Source organism: Anopheles ziemanni, chromosome 2 (assembly GCF_943734765.1).
Source record: "Anopheles ziemanni chromosome 2, idAnoZiCoDA_A2_x.2, whole genome shotgun sequence".
Lineage (NCBI taxonomy): Eukaryota > Metazoa > Arthropoda > Insecta > Diptera > Culicidae > Anopheles > Anopheles ziemanni.
In genome coordinates this window covers 11,507,099-11,529,205 of record NC_080705.1, presented here as the reverse complement: position 1 = coordinate 11,529,205, position 22,107 = coordinate 11,507,099, and the positions used below count along the sequence as shown (strand labels likewise).

The 22,107-nt window shown below is 47.1% G+C and overlaps 2 protein-coding genes across 2 annotated transcripts; both read right to left on the bottom strand.

Annotated features, from left to right (window-relative positions):
* Positions 1-531: 531 nt before the first annotated feature.
* On the bottom strand, positions 532-11,566 carry LOC131286526 (transmembrane protein 65). The gene is made up of 6 exons (XM_058315492.1): positions 10,897-11,566; positions 8,984-9,112; positions 6,269-6,310; positions 2,123-2,190; positions 1,757-1,960; positions 532-1,401 (listed from the first exon to the last, which is right to left on the bottom strand). Exons 1-6 carry the CDS (start codon positions 11,288-11,290, stop codon positions 1,240-1,242), a joined length of 999 nt encoding a protein of 332 aa, XP_058171475.1. The 5' UTR covers positions 11,291-11,566; the 3' UTR covers positions 532-1,239.
* Positions 11,567-12,698: 1,132 nt separating this feature from the next.
* LOC131292971 (probable chitinase 10) lies at positions 12,699-20,532 on the bottom strand. Its single transcript, XM_058321051.1, is given in 10 exon segments — positions 12,699-14,094; positions 14,158-14,780; positions 14,848-15,842; positions 15,912-16,191; positions 16,261-16,446; positions 16,518-19,456; positions 19,518-20,026; positions 20,112-20,317; positions 20,403-20,439; positions 20,441-20,532. Coding segments are annotated over 10 exon segments (7,263 nt in total).
* Positions 20,533-22,107: the final 1,575 nt, after the last annotated feature.

Below are 22,107 nucleotides of genomic sequence, written 5' to 3'. Positions count from 1 at the left end.
AATATTCCTGCATTTTTTCTTACTCATTTTCAACATGGACCCAATTACAACTTCCTTCCACTCTGCTTGTTCAAGATCATCAAAATGGTACTGGTTTTTTTTACTTCGTCTTCTTCTTCTGTGTCGCAATTAGTGAATCTTCAACCAAACAAAGCCTGGAATTGCCGGAAGCGCAACTTACAAGGATAAGTACTCGAACTAAAACTCGCGTTTGAATGGAAAATTCTTCATGGTGTCATTAAACCGCTGCGACGATTCCTATTGCTATGCGAATTGACTGAACGGTCGTACTAGCTACATGATACCAAGCGTATTTAAGTGTAATACTCGGTACCCGGGAACCCGCTACAAGGGCCGTCATTGTCTACAACTAGCAGAATTGCTACTACAGGAATATCAACAGAACAGAACGTGTTCCATAAAACGTCTAGTTTTACTAGCGCTTCTAAAGTGAGGTAACGATACTATGATCAATTAGCGTTTAACATGCGGGTTTTTTGTGCACGCGTAAATAACAGATTCGCAGAAAAATCTAACAATTATTTAACAGAAAAAGAAAACACTTCGATGAAGCCATCGTATTAGATACTCTCCGCAAGGTAGGATGCGTTCCTATTGACGCAACCGTTTGCGAAACGGAAATAAATAGCAGCACCTTCCGCGCACACACACGCATATGCACACATTCGGTGGCAAATCAATAACTAATGTACAGCTCGTTAGCGTAGCGCGGAATTCGATCCGATGGTTCCGCGAAATGGTGGAAATCGAAAATCGACTACGACCGGAGATAATATTTACACACAGTCGAAAACGCATTCCTTCCAAACACGTTCGTTATCGCATTGATGATGTCGGTTTGGTTTCGACAGCGTTTTCTGCCATGCGAGATGGTAACCTAGCAACCGTGTGCGGTCGCTCTGTATATCATATCATCATCATTCATTCGCTATAGGTAAACGCTTCCAACTCCTTACACAACCCGGGCCTCTGCTGTAGTCAGTGTGTTCACACTCAATTCTCGTAAAATATAAATCGCTTCGGAGGAAGGATCCGCCTAATTTAAATTTCGTCGCTCGTTTGACTTGCTCGACGAGTCGGTTCGGGTCGGTAGGATTTATGTTGAGCCTACCTAAATTGACCTAAACCGCATCGCTACCACACACCCACACACACACACAGACAGGCGCGCATCGGAACAGCCTCCTACGATGGTACGGTGGTACGGGATTCCGCCGCTCACGGGGATACCAATTTTTCGGCAACATTAGCAGCATCCGTCGGTTCCTTATCCTTAGCCTTCGCCTTGTCCTTGCTCTTCTCCTTATCCTTGTCCTCCTTCATGAATAATAAAGGGCACATTCCCAGCAGGCAGCCGATCGTAATGCCAAGCACTCGACCCTAGGAATACGTGTTGCGTGCGTGCGTGCGATGATGAGAAAAGTAAACAGAAAGACGTTAGCGCAAGGGATGCGATGCTTTCTTGAGACGGTGCTCAAATGTTTATTCTGTTATCACAACAGTGTTGCTGAACAACTCCGCCCCTATGCAGGTATTAAGGAACGGGGACACGTCATAGAATTGCAAAACGTGCGTTTGGAGGCAACGGTAAAAAGGTTTCGAGGATCGACGTTTTAAGAGACCACCCACGTCTCACGGGATTATTTCCGGGAGGTAAATAGAGCGTGGATGAATCTCATCAATCTTACCCGCAGACGTACAGAAAAGAAACGAAAATATTCAATCGACTGCTTACCAAATTGGCCGCCCTCCGGCTAGCCTTCATCTCGAGCTGTATCGGGGACATCTTCGGTGGCTTTACGCCGCTCATCTCCGCGAGCTTCTCCACGTAGAACGCCGAACCGATGCCGATTACGTCGCTGATGGTGTTGCCCAGCGCTGCGGCCGCCATGGTCGATATGCACATAAATAACCCGAGCGTATGCTCAATGTAGTCACCCTGGGTGGAAAAGGAAAGCGTGTTAGACGTGAGCATACATGAAGCATAAGCGACGGGACGGTCATTTATTTGCGGCTGGTTTGTTATTTATGGAAAAAGAAAAGTTATCCGCACACACATCGTTTATGCACAAGAATAACGCACGCTGTTATCGCCACTTACCGCGATGATCATGGTGAAGTTGTCCAGAAAACCGAACCCGATGAAAGGCAACGCGTTCACTAGGCCCACTGGGAGGAAGGGGAAAAGAAAAGGTACATGAAAGCGGAATAATGTCTGTTTTTTTACCCCCCCCCCCCCCACAAACATGTCACAGATCCGTCCGAAGTTAAAGTTTTGATAGGAGAGTGCGTGAAAATTCGTCACAGTGTGTAAATATAGAGACAGAAACCCAAACGACGGTTTGTTGACTGATATTGACCCGAAAACAACGGGCGGGGAGGAAAAAAGTTGTTTGTTGTCCCTTGCCCGCTGAAGCGAAAGTTTGCCCTAAGCAGACCCTTATCATCGCATTCCGACGATGCCGAGGAAATGTTGTTGGACAATTTTCGGTCAACCCAACCCATCGTGAAAAACACAAACGAAAACTCATTCGAGTGTCAATGTTGGGAGGGATTCTTTGCACAAAGCACTTCTCCCCAACTTGAAAAATTTAAACGAAAACATAATTCCGGCCCAGCGCCAAACCAAACTGGGTGGGTTTTGTTCGAACCCCGGAAACGTAATGTCCCTCCGCAACACGTTCCTCAAACGGAAATGTCCATCCCAAATGCCAAGGTTCAATTCATCAATTAGCAAATAATGTCGTTGATTTACGTGCCTCGAGTAGGAATCTGTATCCAACGAGGCGCACGAAGCGCTAATATACGTCATTAAAAACTTTCAACCAACACTTTCCACCGTTCGTGCGAGAGATTGGAAAAACTTATAAATGCTCCGAGCAGATCTCGTTAGAAAGGAGGACAACGAACACAACTTTTGCCCACCTGCTTTTTCCCGACCGAACCGACATGGAGAAAAGCGGGGGGGGGGGGGGGGGGGGGAGGAGGTCGTTGTCAGGTCGGTCGGAGCGGTCTCGGTCGCGCATCGGCGTTTTCCACCCGCGTTGCAAATAGAAGTTGGCCTAATCCCAACGTGATAATTGCTCATAAGTCTTCTTGCGCCACACCTTATACTGCTCGATATTTCTTAATTTTATATTCCCTTTCAATCCCACATTTAGTCATAAAGTAAAGCCCCGCTAGGATTGTGTTTCTTGTGGTTGGAAGAAAAAGAAAGGAAGACATCCAAAACGGTTTTCCCTGACCAGCTTCTTGTCGGTGGTTGGTGGGTAATAAAAGGGCACCGAAAATTTGTCTGTGTGTGTGTGCAAACACAAATATGCAAACATTTGCGGCCGGAAATTGCCTTCCCCGGGACGGTTTGGGTGGTGAAAATGGAAAACGTTAAATCTAGATGGATCCCTTTGGCCTTTACCTTTGGGGTCGGCGACTGATTTCCGGATAAAGCAACAGGGTGGTTTTAACAAGGCACAGTAGACAAAAAAAAGAATAAGGTGGTAACTAACCCGCCAAAGGAAAGTTTCCTCGGTTTTCCATGGATTGCGGTAAGATGTTTCTTCGCCCGCAGGCGCCACGGGAAAAGAACCGGGAACAAAGGGACACCCAGCCCAGTTGGTTTAACCTCTGGCCGCACCCGTTCACCCTTTTGCCAAAGATGCCGGCGCGTAACAAAGCAAGATAAATACAACATAAATTGTTGGTTCAGAGCGAGCGGAGAAACCTCGAAAACGAAGAACGGAAAATGTTTCCTTCTTGGAAAACCGGTACACGCGCCCGTGCCCGCTCGCCCTTTAGAGGGATGGATGGATCGATTGTGTGCTGAACTGACCGTCCAACTCAATTTATCTTGTGCAATTCCTTTGCGATAAAGTTTTACATTTAATCTGGCTCGCTCGCTGGCTGGGCCGGGCTTGGATACACACGGGGTAGAAACATTTGTTTGCGAGCTCTTCAAAGTTTTTCCTAGTGTAAAGATTCCCTAGAGGAGATGGAACACTGTGTTTGTGTGTGTGATGGACCAAGGGGCATCATGCAGCCCAGCAGTACTTGCAAAAGTTTAAAGAAGGATTTTAAAGCTTGCCAACACTCACAACAGGCGGAATTCAATTCCGATCTGATTTTCCTAAGTCCTCCAGGGGGAAAACCCCGTCGTTCAACGGTTAAATTAACCATCAATCAACGCTTCAATTAACACGAAAGTTTACGTTACCATCTCCCATCGGTACCATTCGGAAGTCATTCTTTCCGCCATCCGGCCGGTAGTTAGGTTCACAAAATTACTCCATCTTTACGCTTCACCTAACGAACAGGATGCTCCAACAGTTAGTCCCCCCGGGGATGGGGGGAGTACCAAAGAGAGTATCCATTCTAGTGAGGCCGCTATATGCCACACACATCTGAGGCCAGTAATACGTCAAGCGAAACAACTCTTTTCATTTTCCCTTTTTTTTTCCCCTGCTGCATCCACATGACACGGCGCCAGGGATTTCAGTTTTTATGCACACACACACACACACACACATACACAGGCTTTTACTCTGACCATTTTTTTATACCTTCCTTTCTGTTCCGCTCACTTGGCAGTTGAAGTGGAAAGCGGTTTTCACCGTAAGCTTTAGGTTCTAGAACACAGGCGCCCGAGAGAAGACTCACCGGTTGAATCAGGCTCGTAAAAATAAAGCCCACCCCCTCCCCAATCCTTCTCACACACACACACACACACACAGGACACACACTGACACACTTGTGTCGCTTCCCAAGCATAGGTGAAAAAGATTGCCTTTTGAGTGGTTCCTACCTAGTAGCTCAACAAATACGGCCCCGACACACGCCAGCATGACAGTGCGACCTTAAATTGCTGCAAATATATAAACTGTCGGGTGCTGGGAGTAGGAAAAAAAAGGCTCATTCGAATGAGCCAACCCCAACCTGGGGAAACGAGGGAAGAGACTGTAAAAAAAAATACTAAACGAAACAAAAATCCGACAAAAGTGAACTCCTTTCGACGGGTTGTGCACGAATGAAAGAAAGGCTTCGAAAACAGAAAGCCACACGTGGGAGGCCTGGTGGGAGGCTCTATTCAATTTCGTTTGCCATGAGTCACGACAGGAAAGCGCGCTTTTTGCGGACATATTTTACGGTTAGAAAATTGGTGACAACCGATTGGGTAGAAACCAAATGCAAATAAAGGTAGCACAATGGTTGAACTATGGTCTTTATTTGCTGTGTTATTCGAAAACGGAAAATTCACAAGTTGATTTACATAATAATAATATAATTTTTGGTGGCTTTCCTTTCCATTCAACATGAGTGTTTTTGATATATCTTCCTTTTTCCTCATGGAAACTTAAACTTGAACAGATATTCTTCAGAACAATAAAAAACGATCCTTTCGACCAAAAGGATATTGTCGGGCAAATGAAAGGAAAATTCTATAGAATGGGAAATGCGAAGAAGTGACATCGAGAAGCAATTGTTCTGGAGGCTGTCAGTTCCAAACGGACATGATGAATGTTCCCTTCTGGTCTTATTCTACGTGACCTCGAGTGAAATTTGTACAGAAACCCGTACCACGGAGAAAATCTAATCCAGCATTCAAAGCCCGTGATTTATTAAAAATTGAATCTTGAAATTTGTAGTTTGTTTTTATGAATGCGACAAGATTGAAAGTGTCTAACTATATCGTGCCTTTTTAATAGTTTTGTAGCTTTTTGATATAAAAACTATGGAAAATGTGATTCATCACAAGAGTATGTTGTCGAGTACCTTTTTAATTTAAATTGCTAATAGACGTGTTATAAAACAATGATATTAAAACAACAATTTAGTTATAAAAAAGACAACATCAAACAAATGGCGTAACGAGAAATATTATTTGCAATAAAGTACGTTAATGTGTAATAAAAATACAGCTTCAAGTATATCTCGAGGTGTGGCCCTGCGTTCAAGGCTGTTAAAACATATTTCCTGGTGCGATAACCTTCCATTTTGAACGACACCAACACTCCACTCCCCTGGATTATTCGTGAACATTTTTTTCCTGTATCCAGTTTAACGTGTCATGCGATTCGCTTCGGCATCTGTTATAATTTTTGCTACGCCCGCATTAACTCCCATGTCCACTTGCCTCGGTTACCCACCGCACGTGAGGCACCATGCGCCTCCATCGAGGCGTAAGGAAAATACAAAAATCGTAAAAGAAACGCACACAAACTTTATACCCAATCAAACGCGTGTGAATACTTACATTTCATGAGGTCCGATGTTACTGGTGGTGGCACTGTCTCGGCTGTGGGGGTGTAAATTGCGAAAGGAAAATTATGGCGATTAATTCAAAACCGACGAGGTACCGGAGAGTCACACATTTTATTTATTTTCCCTTCCACCAAATGTTCACATGCAGACAAATTCATTCCAACACTTAATAAGATAATCATTCATCCACCTACAGATAAAAGGAATGGAATTCTCATTTTACATTATCCGATCCGGAAAGGAAAAGAAGCAAGCAAGATGGAAGAAATGGAAACAAACACTACGAGCTAGAAGAAGTGCCTTTAGCGGAGGAGCGAAACGGAGCAAGAGATAAACAGCTAGAGGTTGGAGGGAGAATTAAATTCATGCCATGCATAATTTAACATCAAATACCAGGGTGGCACACAGGAATAGAATAGCACAAAAGCATGAAATTAAATTACTCCAGACCAGACGGTGGGTTATTCGATGCGTTTCAAAGCGCCCAAAGCGATACAGCGCGCCGCTGCTCCAAGTGGACAGTCCGTTTCTAATTCCGTTCTCCCGTGCAGCAGAAGTAGCCCTACTTTACGTGCCCACGCGAAAGCCCAAACGAAGTGGAACGTTATTGGAGTTTCGCACAAAGGCCATATCATCGGGATTCGCGTTCCTCAGCGTGCTTCCGATCGCCATCCAATGCCTCGTTTATGGGCAAACGTCGAACAACCGTGAACGTATCCTTCCAGCGACCATTATTATTGCAATGTGTTCGGGAAGTGAGCGGCATTACGGGGTCGGGTCGAAATTACATTCTATCACGAAAACAACAACCATTTTTCCTTTCCCCCCCAGGACCGGACGAGAGGACGAATGGCGAAAAAGCAACAAGCAAACGGTTGTGGGACTGTGGTAAGAAAACTCTTGCAATCAATACATAATTGGAGAGGAACAACAAGAAGGCATAAAATGTTAATTAGTATTGCTATCTTTTTGGGGCGCAAGCCTATCGCCAGGATCGACTTCGTGGCACTCGTGGGCATTCTATCCTTTTTTCTGGCGGAACGCGAAACGTTTGTGAACGGAGGATAAATCACCCATGCTCCGACTATGGCCGCTTCAGTACAACAAGGTTCAAGTTGATGCTTCTCAGATTGCACGCAGATGATTAATGGAAGATTGGTTAATTAGCTCCGTAGAGGGTAAGGGCATGCAGGTCTGTGATACATTCAAGTGAATTAGGGGCGACAGGACGTAAGCGAGCTATTCGGTTACGATGGGATTTATTTTAGTATCTTAAAGATTAAGTTTTAGGAGAGCAAGGTCAACAAACTAGCACGTTGATCCCTATCTGATGTAAAAATATTGCAATTTCTTAAAGCAGTTAACACAAGGCATTTGATCCTTGAAATAAATATGCGAAGAAAATATTGTTTTTGAACCTTTAATTGTTTCAAGGCCTTATGGAGAGCTTATGAAGAAACAGAAACCGCATGTACTTAAAATATTAACAAAATGCCAATTATGAAACAATCGACGCGCGAAATTACTTCATCATAATTAATCCGGATACGAAGCTGCCATTAAAATGGGGCTCGGGGCGCCACTTCCAGGCACGTGATAGGAGAATTTGGCACAGGCACCGTCGATATAATGCAAAATCAATATTTACACAACGAACACGAATCATACGGGGATACAACCTGGAATCAGGCCCCGGAGGGAGTTCCGGCAACTACGTCGATGTGGGTCAGTGTTTGCTAAAGTATATGCCTACGAACGTCATACACATCCATACTACATCACTTTCGTACAACCCCAACACGCACACACGAACATAGCACGCTTGCACAAACCTACCCAAACCGAGCTCTTGCCGGAGCCGTCTGCATTTTCTTTTCTGATATGTAACATGTTTCGTACGAAAGAGCATTAATTTACGGCGTGGCGGACTTGAGAGAAAATAAAATGAAAACGTATTTCAATTTGTAACTCGTGATGCCAATGGTAAGGACGGGAGGCAATTCCGATTTCGGACAATTTGAGGAGAAATAAATGATGAAAAACGTTATCCTCGTAAAGCTACGCTATATTCCTACTGCCGGGCAACACTAGCGAGAAAACCTAGGGAATTGTAGTACGTTAAGCCAGCTAGTAAGCCCATCGGATATTTCGGAACTTTTCATCCGTTTGCACTACTTACTTCATGCAGAATGAGGGATTATCAATGGCAATTGTTCATGACTGCACATTCACGCGACAAAAAGCAAATCGAAAAGAATTGGACAAGCTTATTTTTTCTTTAAAAAACTTTTCCCTCATTGCTTATCTTAATGCTTTTTTTCGAATAAAATGTATTTGATTTATAAAAAGTTTTCTATTCTAGCAAAGCAAGAATATAAAAGAAGTAATTTTCTTTGTTCGCCGAAAGTTTTAAATGCAAAATTACTCTACCGATATCGTCAAAAAATCCTAACAAATTTAATTCATTAAAAAACGACAATGAAAAAACGCATAAAGAAAAACTTTTTAAATGTTACCGAAACGAACCTGCTGTTAGTAATTAGTGGCTGTTATTTAATGGTAGCAATTAGTCGAATAACCAAACCAACTAGGAACGAAAGCATATAACTAACGGTCTGCCACTTCCCACGCCTGCGAATGCTAAACCAAAATAGGAAAAAGTAGGACAAACACAAACCAGTAAAAAAATAACATACACAAAGCATACCGAACTTTTTCTGCAGCCAATCTTCCGGCACCGCGCAGTAGGAACCGGTAGGATCTACATCTCCCAGGACGGGCTTTAGCTTTGCTGGACGACCGAATCTACTTCGCCATACGGTTGCAGCCAACTGCCCTATGTTGTAGGGGTAGGATTTTGAATATAGTAACAGCCATCTCTCATCCTGCTGTCGTTACGAAGCTTGCTTTATTAGTGTTTGGGGACCGGGCAACTAATGATGGCCAGGGGACGGACTACCGGATGCCGGATAGGCAAGCGGCACATAATATGCCAAACGTGATCACAACATTACACCTGGTTTCAGACCTGATTTTGCCGACCAACCGTTCAGAAAGGTGCAGTCTTGGACATGATTGGCTCTGCTTGGCGGCCGGCAAAGGGATTATGATTCATGCATGAGATTTTATTAGACCCTATTAGAATTCGGCAAGGGGATATGCAAATTTTGCTCTTGGCCATGGAGAATGATGGAGCAGGGATACATTTTCTTATACTTCGCAAATTACTCAGACATACTTTATCGTATAGTTTACTATCGAGCTGCTGAGTAAGCGTTTTTGAAATGCCAACACTATTGCGTCAAGTGTAACGTTTAACTATATCAAGGGTAATTTAAATATACAACATTATCAATGTCGACCTAAACCGCTGATAGCAGCTATTTGTTGTGAAGCTGTATAAATATACTTTCCTTTGCCTTAGTCACAACATTACAACAAATAGTTATGTTTTGTAAAACAATTGTGCAAAAAATAAATCAATTCAAAACCATTACAATTATCCTAAATTAGATAATTTTCATACACCTGGTTGCATAACCTGTTTGATAAAGCGCGATGGATTTGGCATTTATTTACACTGCTCTATGGCTACACCGGGAGGCAGGAGATGCCTTTTCGAAAGAAAGAATGGTCTAATGATACGATTTCGCTATAGAAAGCATTGCCAACATAAATAAAACGATCGATTATCGATAACATCTAAATTAAAATCACATCAATCGCGGAGGAGATAGTAAACTAGAAGAGTAGGCGACAGACAGTGCTTGATAGAGCGCAATATAAGAGATAGACAGTGGTAGAAGATCCTACATATTGGCAGATAACATTCTCCGGATACGAGAAATACGTGCAACTGCCGCAGAGACACGATTACTGTACGATTACGGTTTAGATAATGGAGGTTTCTGATAAGAGCGTGTGGCAACGGGTGTGAAGCAGCCCTCCGGCGGGTGGTACTGCGGTACTGTGGGGTAGGTATTGGCTGTGGGGTGTGATCATTGTACTGTTCTTTGGGGGCGTATCATGTTGCAGGTGAAGTGTTGCTGACTGACATTGAATTGAGTTGGTATCTTGTACGAGATTGATTACATCATTCAACCGGCGGTGGTACTGCAGTGGCCGAGGATTTACTACGAATCGGTCGGGTTCCGTTCGCACCTTATTAAGGTTCGAGCGTGTCATGAAATTTTGTGACCATCATCATGCTGCCCGTATTTATCGACGCCTGCAGTAATTCACCGCGCTCGAATGCTAGGAGGGTGTAGTAGATGACGGAAAGGCAGAACTTGTTGCTTGTAGGCCAATTTCCTGGCGGCGTAATCGAGTAATTCGGCACGTCCTACGCGAGCTCGCTGAGCGTGCCAATTGAACGCGCCTTTTGTTTACATTCCATCTTCAACCGCGACGGTTATGTGGTTGCAAATTGCGCGAAACCAAAAGACGCGTTCTATTTTTGGCCTAGCTGCCCATAAAGCAAGCGAAATTCTGGCCTTCCCGTACATCCCTCTGTCAGTTGTTTGAAATGCGAGTAGTAGTTGTAGTAGGCACATCGATATTTCAGCAAAAGAAAGGATAGAGTAGACACTGCGGACGTTGCGCTGAAGTGTTAAATTTCACCTTCAAACTTCGCCTTCACTTTGTTGGACTCGAACTGCTTCAAGGTGTTCATAAGCAATTCTCTTTCATCCTCGTTTAACCTGTACACCAGATCGTGCAGCTGTTCCCGGGTGAGCGTTGATGCTGCCTGCGTGTATCCCCGCGAAGGTTCTAGCCTCGGGACGAGGTTCGTGGTGCGGTTACGTCCGAGGATGGAAGCACCCCATGGGCCGTCCTGCTTGGAGGACGGATGTGGACGAACGTACGCTGTGGCCGGGCTGCAGTATGCAGCACTGGATCCCCCACGTATCCGGTGACTGAACCGCGGCGGTAACACCAGGCTGGAGGGGTTGGCTTTCGCGCACTGTGACATCATGCTGGTTACGCGCACAAGACACGACACATTGGCACTCATTGTTGTGGCCTCTTGGTTCCTGATGATGCAAACGCGAAGAACGGGTTGGGTGGTCTTGCACCACGGAATCGCACGTTATCACTAAACTCGTCGAGGAATGGACTTCGTCGGAGCGTTGGTCCGCTTTTCCCACCGTTGACAGGGACAACAACACGCTTTCCACGACGATCTCTTTGTCGCGCACGTGCACTTTTCGCGTTCGCTCGTTCGTTCGCTAGAATACGCAACTTCCACCCACAACAGCCCGGGTCAGAGGAAAAGCGTATCGGAGTTTCGTCACCGACGCACAACTCGTACCGTCTTGAACGAGATCAAAACACTCAATGCGCTAGAGATGCGAGCTGCATGGATCACGACTCATCGTTCCATAAGAAGTTGGAACTTACTCCGGGAGCGGGTGTAGTTTTGACATTCAATCGCTCCAGGAGTGGATTTAGATTTGAATGAGGATTTCATTCGGGAAAGAATAGTGCATCATCGCAGGCTCGAATATAAATTGAATATCTATCGATTTGGTAGTTTTAACTATTCTTCTCCTGTTCCAGTTCGGCGTCGCATCAGAGCGGATGGTTAGCAGTGCACGAGGTTCCTGAAAAGGGTTAGCTGAAAAGTAAGGTTATCTTAGGCACGGCCGCGTGGTGTCGCCGAGCTGGAGCTCAAGTCAGAGAAATCCTAGCCGACGCACATCTCGTGCTGTTTGAGTAATCAAGCGGATCACGAGTTTCGTGCGATCTGACAAACGGAAGGAAATATTCCTTTCGTTACGGCGGGTGAACAGCCGCATTTTGACTGCGCACTAGCGTGGTTGGCTAGCAGTGCTCCTGGCCGCATGGTGGCAGTCAAAAGGCGACGCCTACAGAAAATCGAAAACCACAGAAAATCAGGACATATGGCCTTTAGTTGCCAGTCCTTAACCTAAAGAGGTCTATGTCTCCAGGTTAGCTTGCGAAGGCCCAGGAAGCTGGATTCAATAGCCGTACTGGAGTAAATCCTCGCCGAATTGAAGAAGAAGAAGAACTATTCTTCTCGGAACCTTGTAGATAATGTAAGGACTTGTGCCTCATCGGAGTGGAATGATTTTATTCCCTCTCGGAGCTACAACTTACATCACTATTTGACTGACAGCGGAGTTGTGTTTTGCACAAGGTTAGACCAGGTAAATCTATTCGACAAACAAATTAAATTTTTAAATAAGTGATACCAACATTTGTCCGTAGACAAATCTAGCACATCAAACAAATTAAAACTGCTGCTATGTAAGTATTTCATTGATTACTAAACAAACTAACCGCAATGTTGAATTATACAACCGGTCATCGTAAAAAGTCCACAAGCTCGACAATGGTTTATTAACTAGTAGTTTTTATTAATATGACACAAATCGTACAAGAGCTCCGAGCTATCGTAATTAGGTACAATTTTCCGGAGGCTGAGTGTTGATACGGCCCAGCTCCAAATTCATAGTACGCAGCAAAGGATGCGCTCCGCAGCCACAACGTCCTCGGAAATCGTCCAGATCTAACGCCCACGCCATTCCTCCACCCAGGTTCATTTCTTTAACAAACTGAGATTTTCGTTTGATTTCATCCACATCGTCGTACGAAACCCATTGGTTTCCATTGTACGCGTACGGGCCAATCCTACCCTCCGGATCCCGTTTAACCGACCATCCGTGTCGGTTGACCTTTTCGCAAATTTCGTAGAACGACAAGAATCCGCCCGCACGGGTAAACTCTCCGGCCTCACCCGGACCGTATGACTTTTCGTTCAATCCGTTTCGACGCGCGTCGGCCAGTGAGAACGATTGTCCGTAGAGTGGCATGCCCATGACCAGCTTTCGCGACGGTGCACCCTTTTCGATCCAGTAGTGGATGGTATAGTTGGCGTTGAAGTAATCGTACGTATCGCCCGGGTAGTAGTACAGAGGGGCCACGTGACCGGTCTGTTTGTCCCAGTTGCCGTGGAAATCGTACGTCATCACGGCGATCCAGTCAAAGTATTCTGCCAACACTGGCACATCGTAACCGGCATCGATCACCATCTTACTTGGCGACACGGCAGCCGATAGAAGCCAGCCACGTGGTCGGAACTCAACCGCCAGTTCTTGGACCAATAGTGCAAAGCCTTCCTTTTCATCCGGATAGCCCTTTTGGCAATCCACTTGCCAGCACACCGGATACTCCCAATCAAGGTCAAGTCCATCAAAGTCGTACTTTTCAATAAACTCGACGGCATGCTTAACAAACCTCGCCCTAGCTGAGGGATCCCGGACCAACTTGCTGTACTTATCGCCGAGCGAATCATTCCACCCGCCCAACGCAAGCGTCACCTTTGCTCCCTTGCGCTTCTGCTCCACCACCCGCTCGTAGAATCGGTTATCTATGTCCGCCCAAGAGTCGTGCGTTTTAATGGTCAAACTTTCGCGATCCAGCACCGCAAAGCCGTACACGATGTGCGTACATAAGGTGCTGTCGATATCGTCCGGCGTGTACTTTCCATCGCCCTGCCGGTACCAGGCCCAATTGGTAAAGTAGCATACTACTTTGTAGTCATCGTTTCCGGAACTGACCGTGGTCGAAGGAGGACGGGAAGGTCTCGACGTGGTGGTTGCAACGGTCGTTGATGGCTCAGCGGTGCTTGAAGGCCTGGTGGCAGATCGGCGGGTGGTCGTACCGGGACGGCTGGTGGACGGAATGCTTTCCGTCGTTGCAGAGGCCGACGATACCGGACGTTGTTTGTTTTTACATTTCGAATTTTCCGCCCAATCACAGTAGCCATCGTTCCAAAGCGTGTTTGGTGGACATCTACGAAGACAATGGAGATTCATTTGGTATTCTTTTGAAGCATTATTTAATTTTATCACTTACTTTTGCTCGTAGCGTTGTCCATGCTGGCAAATGTAGTACTTGGAGCAATCGGATTCATGTGGCACAAACAACCGACCGTCACAAACACCCTTCGATTGATCAGAATCATTGTCATCAATGTAAGGAGTTGTGGGTCTAGCGGTCGTGGTAGGACGAGTCGTCCTACGTGCGGTGGTTCTTCTTGTAGTCGTGGTGGGTGCTGGTGTGGTAGTTGTCGTCGTCGTCGTCGTCGTCGTCGTCGTCGTCGTCGTCGTGGTTCTTGGTGTTGTACGTCTCGTGGTCGTAGTCATGGCGGTAGTGGGACGTTCCTTGGGTGGTTCGTTTGGCTTTCCCGATCCCAATATGCATTTCGGGCCCGGTCCGGGATAGTTTCGCAGTACACGGTTGATCGTGCGCAGCAAAGGATATTCCTCACATCCGCATGTGTTCCGGAAGTCGTCCAGATCCAACGCCCAGATCATGGCGCCACCGAGACCCATCGCCTTCACGAACTCACTCTTGTGGCGAATCATGAACTGATCGTCGAATGAAACCCACTGATCTCCTTTGTAGGCGTACGGTCCCATGCGTCCCTTGCGGTCGCGTACAACTTGCCAGTTTTTGTTCAAGATGTTGGAACAAATCTATACAGAAAAGAAGATAATTCTCAGTACATTTAAAGTAATGCGTTATGGGAAATGTTTCTCCTACCTCATAGTATGATAAAAATCCTCTCGCTCTCGTTTGATCGCCAGCTTCACCTCCACCGTAAGTCATAGCATTCAAATCGTTATTGTTGTTGTCCGCAAGCGAAAACGATTGCCCGTACATTGGCATTCCCATGACGAGCTTCCGAGGGTCCGCACCCTGCTCAATCCAATAGTGGATCGTGAAGTTTGCGTTGAACGTTTTATCGGAATCATCCGGATGTTCGTACATGGGAGCAACATGGCCCGTCTTCTTGTCCCACTGGCCATGATAGTCGTACGTCATAACGGCGATCCAGTCCATGTAATCCGAAAGCGTGCGCACATCGTACCCAGCGTCGATCACCTTCTTACTCGGCGATACGGCCGACGAAAGCAAATACCCGAACGGTTTGAAAGCGTCCGCCAGTTCGACCACCAAACTGGCGAATCCTTCCTTTTCGTCCGCGTAACCCTTGGTACAGTCCACCTGCCAGCACACCGGATACTCCCAGTCGAGGTCCAAACCGTCGAAGTTGTACTTTGCGATGAACTTCATCACATTTTCGATGAAACGTTTCCTTGCCTGCTCGCTCCGAACCAACCGGCTGTACTTATCGCCGGCCGAATCATTCCACCCACCGATGGCGACAGTCACCTTCTTGCCCTTCTTCTTCAGCTCCACCACACGCTCGTAGAACCGATTGTCGATGTCGGCCCACGAGTCATGCGGTTTAATCGTTAGCGCTTCCCGATCGAGCACTGCAAACCCGTACACGATGTGCGTGCACAGTTCCGGGTCGATATCTTCCGGCAGATACTTTCCATTACCCTGCCTGTACCAGGCCCAGTTGGTGAAATAACAGACGACTTTGTACTCGTCGGAATCGACCTCGTTTTCTTCCTCCTCCGTACTATCGCCGATGCCAGGTTGTTGCTTTTCTGGGGACAAGTTTCCGTTGCCTGATTCATTTGGTCGCTCGTTACTTTCCTCCACACCCGATTCGGCCACAATAGAAGCTGCAATGCAAAGAAGAAAAATGACGTTGTCACCTTGTTCTAAAATGTTTATGTTCGCTTCCTACTCACGTAACACTTCAGCTCCGCTAGGTGCATCCCGCAGACCTTCTCGAATTGCCGTCAGCAGAGGATGACTGCCTTGTCCGCAACGATCTTTGAAATCGTCCAAATCGAGTGCCCAAACCATACCTCCTCCCAGGTCCATCGCTCGTATGAACTGTACCTTTCTTAGCAGTGACTCCTTGTCGTCGAAGGAAACCCACTGATTGCCCTTGTACGCGTACGGACCCATCCGTTGCAGCTCGTCCTGTACCACTGTCCAGCCTTTGTTCTGTATACGATCACAGATCTACAATAGAAGGAGAACAACATTGGTTGTAAATGGAACATGTGATGGTTTGCGTTGTAATAATTTTACCTCATAATAGGACAAAAATCCGGCCGCTTTGGTAAATTCTCCCGCTTGCCCCGCTCCCGGTGCCTTGGCGTTTAGACCATTTTTCTTCATGTCAGCCAACTGGAATGATTGCCCATACAGTGGCATACCCATGACCAACTTTCTCGATGGTGCTCCCTTTTCAATCCAATAGTTGATGGAATAGTTCTGCGTAAGGGAGATATGAAAAACTCAGTAGGCGGACAATATAGAAAAATTCTTCAAGGAAAGGAAATTACCGCATTGAAGAAATCAATTTCATCATCCGGATGGTAATACAATGGCGCAACGTGACCGGTTTGTTTGTCCCACTGGCCGTGGAAATCGTACGTCATGACCGCAATCCAGTCGAAGTACTTTGCCAATGGTGCCACATCGTACCCGGCATCGATAACCGTTTTACTCGGCGAAACCGCCGCCGACAGTAGCCAGCCACGTGGTTTAAACGCTTCCGAGAGCTCCCTCACCAGCGCCGTAAAACCTTCCTTTTCATCGGCAAATCCTTTCTTGCAGTCCACCTGCCAGCACACCGGGTACTCCCAATCGAGATCCAACCCATCGAAGCCGTACTTCTCCAGGAAGCCGATCACGTGCTCGACAAACTTTGCCCGCGCGGAAGCACTTCGCACCAGTCGACTGTACTTATCTCCCATAGAATCGTTCCATCCACCGATGGCGAGCGTCACCTTTACGCCCTTCTCCTTCGCCGCGACCACTCGGGTGTAGAACTTGTTGTCAATGTCCGCCCAAGAGTCGTGCGTCTTGATCGTTAGCGAGCTGTAGTCCAGTACAGCAAATCCGTACACGATGTGTGTGCAGAGGTCGGTTCGGATGTGATCGGGTGTGTACTTCCCGTAGCCCTTCCGGTACCAGGCCCAGTTGGTGAAGTAGCACACCATCTTGTAGTACCCGGACAGTGGTTCCAGCACCGGTGGAGGAGTGGAAACCGGAGCGGGCGTAGTTGTCCTTGTGGTGGTGGTTCGCTTTTCCGTCGTCGATACGACATACTGTGGACCGTCGATGTCCTGGTTCGAGTTCTGCCACGAATTGTTCTCATCGGAAATGTTCTCCGTGCTCTCGGGGACTCCACCCTGCTGGGAACACTTTGCACCGGCCGGCCAATCGCAGATCTGCAGCTGTTGGTTCCAGTGGAGACCATCCGCACAGCTTGCTGCCTCCAAACGGCCCCAGTTGCACACGAGATACTGATTGCAATCGCCCGGATACGGAACATGCGAATTTCCATCGCAAGGATCGTCCTCCGACAGGGCCTTCAGAGCGCCAAAGGTCGTCAGCAGTCTAAAGTACTGCTCGTTACTGACACAATTTACATTGTCCTCCCAGTCGCAGTTCTTCTCTTCCTGACTCCAGTACAGCCCTGGTCCGCACTGTTGGGCGATTTTCTTATCGTTGACGCAAATGTAGAAACTGTCGCAGTTCTTGTGCGGATAGTACTCTCCGTTGTTGCACTTCTCCGTAGGACGGCCGGCAGGTTTCTTGGTGGTCGTCACCGGTTTCTTCGCAGGGCGTGTCGGCTTCGGCTGGTTGGGTGCTTGAGCAGGAGGAGCAGTTGTTCGCCGAGGAGGACGCGATGTGGTGGCCTCTTGAGTGGTGGACTCCGTAGTGGTCGTTGTGGTGCGTCTCGTCCTTGTGGGACGTGCTGTTGTAGTCGTGGTCGTAGTGGTGTATGGTTCCTCATCTTCGGGTGATGTACCCATGTCCATTTCGCATTTGGCAGATGAGGGCCAATCACACAGTTTCGCTGCATTATTCCAGTGTAATCCTCCGGCGCAGAACTGTTGCTTGAACTCGGACAGAACGCAACGATAGTAGGAATTACAGTTCGTCGGATGCGCCTTGTATTGATTCGGTTCGCAGCTTTCGGCGTTGCTAAGCTCGGGCATAATTAACCCGGGTACGGGGATTGCCGTTGTCGCTGGTGGACTGTATGTCGTCGTTGTCGTTGAAGGAGTAGTCCTCCTGGTGGTCCTAGGAGTAGTTGTTGTCGAAGTGGTAGTGGTCGTTGTAGTCGTTGGAGTTGTCGTTGTTGTGGGAGTCGTGGTTCTTCGTGTCGTGGAAGTTTGATCCGGGTTCCATGATGGCCAGGTTGTGTGTGAATGAGCCGGAGTAGAAGTTGTACTCGGAATGCCACTGTCCGGACTAAACGTCATTTCGGCCGGCTTCGGTGTAACTGGTTGAGACGGTCGGGTACAGTCCATTGCCGAGGGCGGTGGTGTAGCCAACCTTCCCAGACCTCGGTTTATCGCTCGCAACACGGGGAAGCTCTCTTCGCAACAGCGATTCTTATAATCATCCAAATCGACCGTCCACGCGGACATTCCTCCAAACCCGGACTTCTTCACGTACTGCGCCTTAAACGTGACCGACACGGGGTCATCGTATCCAACCCACTGATCACCACTGGTTGCATATGGGCCAGACTTCATCGACGAATCCCGTCCAACGTTCCACTTCTGCTTGCGAACACGTTGACATATTTCATAGTAAGCCAGCATTCCCGGCTGCCTGGTATCGTCCCCGGCAGTGCCCGGCCCTATGGCAGGACTTCCCTCGCCGGGTGTCGCTCGGGCAGATTGGGCCAGCGTAAACGTTTGTCCATAGAACGGCACACCGACGATAAGCTTCTTCTTATCGGCACCCATCTTAACCAACAGTTCCATGGCGTACGCGGTGTTGTACTGTGGGTACTTATCGGTGGCACTGCCATGCAGTGGACTGACGTGACCCGTTTGCTCTTCCCAGGAGCCGTGATAATCATATGTCATAATGGTCATGAAATCGACGTACCGTGACAGCTCCGCAATATCGTACGCTACCGTAAGGACCTCTTTGTACCCGGAGATGCTCGTACTCAGCAGAAGGTTTTCCGCGTCGAAAGCTTGTCGAAGCTCTTGCATCAGTTTGCTAAAGTTTGATCGATCACTGTCCGATCCTTTGGAGCAATCACTCTGCCAGCAGACCGGGTAGTTCCAGTCCATGTGCAACCCGGAGAAGCCATGCCTTTTGAGGAATGTGATGGCGTTGGTGATGAAATTTCTCCTATTTGTCGCTGATCTGACCATGTCCGAGTACTTATTGCCTACAGAATCGGTCCAACCACCCATTCCGAGTAAAACGGGCACTTCACCAGCGGTTGATGTCGTCCGGTAGTACATATCTGGGGACGGAGAAGTGGAGTTGATGAACCAAGAATGTGGAAGTTTATGTAAACGACTTACTGTTATCCAAATCGGCCCAACTGTCGAACTCCTTCATCGTCAGTGTGGCGGGATCCAACGTGGCGAACGAGTAGATGATATGCGTGCAAAGACTCGGATCCAGATGTTCCGGGACGAACTGTGCGTCACCCTTACGATAAAATCCCCAATTGGTCATGTGGCAGATCACTTTGTACTCGCTGTCGTCACTTTGACGATACGGTGAGAGCTGCTTGAAGACGTTCGGAACCATGGTGACATCCTTACTGCTCAGCAGCTGCTGGTAGGGGGAACCGGTACGATACGGCATGGGTCCTGCGGCTGGTCGGGATGGCAACACGTAGGCCGCATATTTATCCTGCGTGGTGTAGCCACGAAAATTTTCCACATCCTTCTTCGAGGTGGAGGATAACTTTAACTGCTGCTTGCTGACGACGGTTTTCACCTTGCTGACGGTGTCCTCAATGGCATCATCCATGTCCAGGATGCGAAACTCAACAGAATCTCGTAGCGGAAGACGTCCATCAACACTGAGAGGGAGGAGGAATCACCGAAAGAATAGGGAAAGAATTAGCATACCGACATACATTGTACTAAGAACAAAGCGTTTCTTACAGACTCGCCGGGACACTTTCGACGGCGCTGCGTAATGGCAGCGATTCACTGCCGTAGTCATTGCTTGCCGAATCTGCCGCCACCTGCTTCTCGAACCCATGCGGCGGTACCTGTTCCACGCTGCTACGGACGAAGCTGGTCGGTTCCGGTCGTTCAATTCTTATGTGTGCCACCGCCACCGCCAACCACACGCCGACAATGGCCAGCTGTAACAGAGAGTGCAACGTCAAAACTGCATGACCAAGTGTGCATTCACGGCCGGCCGGGGATCACGTATGCGACGATACCTACCGCTCTATACGGCATCAGACTCATTCTTAAGCTTTCACTTCAACGAAGCATTGAATCTAAATGAGGAGACAACGAAAAAGGAAAACGCGGTTACAATCGAATCAAGCAACCGCACCCGAGCCATCGCCATTGCCATAGCGACGCAGTCAGTTTGTTGAGCGCGAAATTAAACGAAACCTAAATCCGTCAACGTGCCGCCGTCTGCTGGTTCCTCAAAAAATAGGTCGTGCCCTGACCTACCGGCGCTCGGTCGGTAACGTTTTGATGCAACGTCTAGAACCACGAGAACGAGGGAAAATGCGGGAAGTGGGACCAACAGAAACCGTTTCAAGGTCTATGTCATTGGCCTACCCAGGCCTGCGGAGCTGAAAGCGATAATTGCCGTCACCGGCAGAAACCAGTTCCCATTCTCCCCGTCGCATGGGGGGCGCGTGCCCATTCAACTTCAAAACATCTCGTGGAGAGCAAAAGAACCAGCGGAAACATAAGAAACTACTACGAATGCTATGATTCAAGTCCACGGTTACACACGGTACCGCTAGGGGAGCAAAGGCCTCCATTTACGTGGGGTCAGCCGAACGAATGGGGCACCCGCTGGGTGGGCGAGGTGATCGTGCTGAGATGAAGGCGTTCCGTCTCCTTAACAGCATCTCGTCGAGTGTTCATTCAGAAAAAAAATACTTCACCGCGGAACATGATTCTCTGGCGATAGATCTTCTCGGTAATCCCCGTTCGAGCGATCGAAGCCAGTAACCATTCTTGCCCGTCCACCTTCACAAGGCTGTGATGTTCGCGTAAGCAAAGCAGTTAGATTTGGCCCTGTTAGAGGTTAGTATGATTACCGATTCCGACCTCGTACTGCCTGCGATCAAATAAATAAGGGAGTTCGAGGGGCGTGTATGCTTGTTTTTCGAGGCGATCAAGGTTGCAACCAAATTATTACTTCGGCAAGTACACACGTATCACCAACGTATTTGCAATTTTTTAAATGCTCCTTCTTGTTAAGGCACGTTGTTTTTGAAGCCAGTTTTATTTTGACCTTCCTTTCAAAAAATGCTACAAATGATTAACTTTTAACACATTTCACGGACGAAGACTTCATCCTAAAATAAGGTTTAAAAAAGTAGTTTACAAAATATATTTTCGATCCATTGAACACCCTTCGTCAGTTTTGTAGAAGATGTGGTTAAAATATTACCAACATTCAACACATAATCCACGAATTTAATTCAAACGTATTCACTTCACATTTGAATAGTTTAAATCGCAACGATATTGTTAAGTGATTGCACTTATTTGAATATTCTTTATTAATTTGTTGATCTTGACTAAGGATTTTTTGCTGAATCTAAAATCTGTTTGATTTATGTGAAGAGACTGTAGAGCCTTGGTTTCTTAAAGACAAATTTCAAATGGCTGGAAATTTTTTCACAAGTTCAAAAAACCGTTGCATAAAATTACTCCTTTCGTTCACAGTTCTCTGTCCTCATCGAATATTGAGGTCACTTGGGCAGTGGCATAACGGTTTCGTGCTTCATTGTCAACGCTATTTTCGTAGGTGCGATTCTTCCGATTGCGATCCGTACACGTACTATAATATATTCACAAAACAAGCGAAAAAGATTCACAACGAACGAATTTCAAATAATTCAAGACACTTTTGAAGCGTGTTCAATTTGTTCCCAGTTTCTCCGGGCAAATTCTA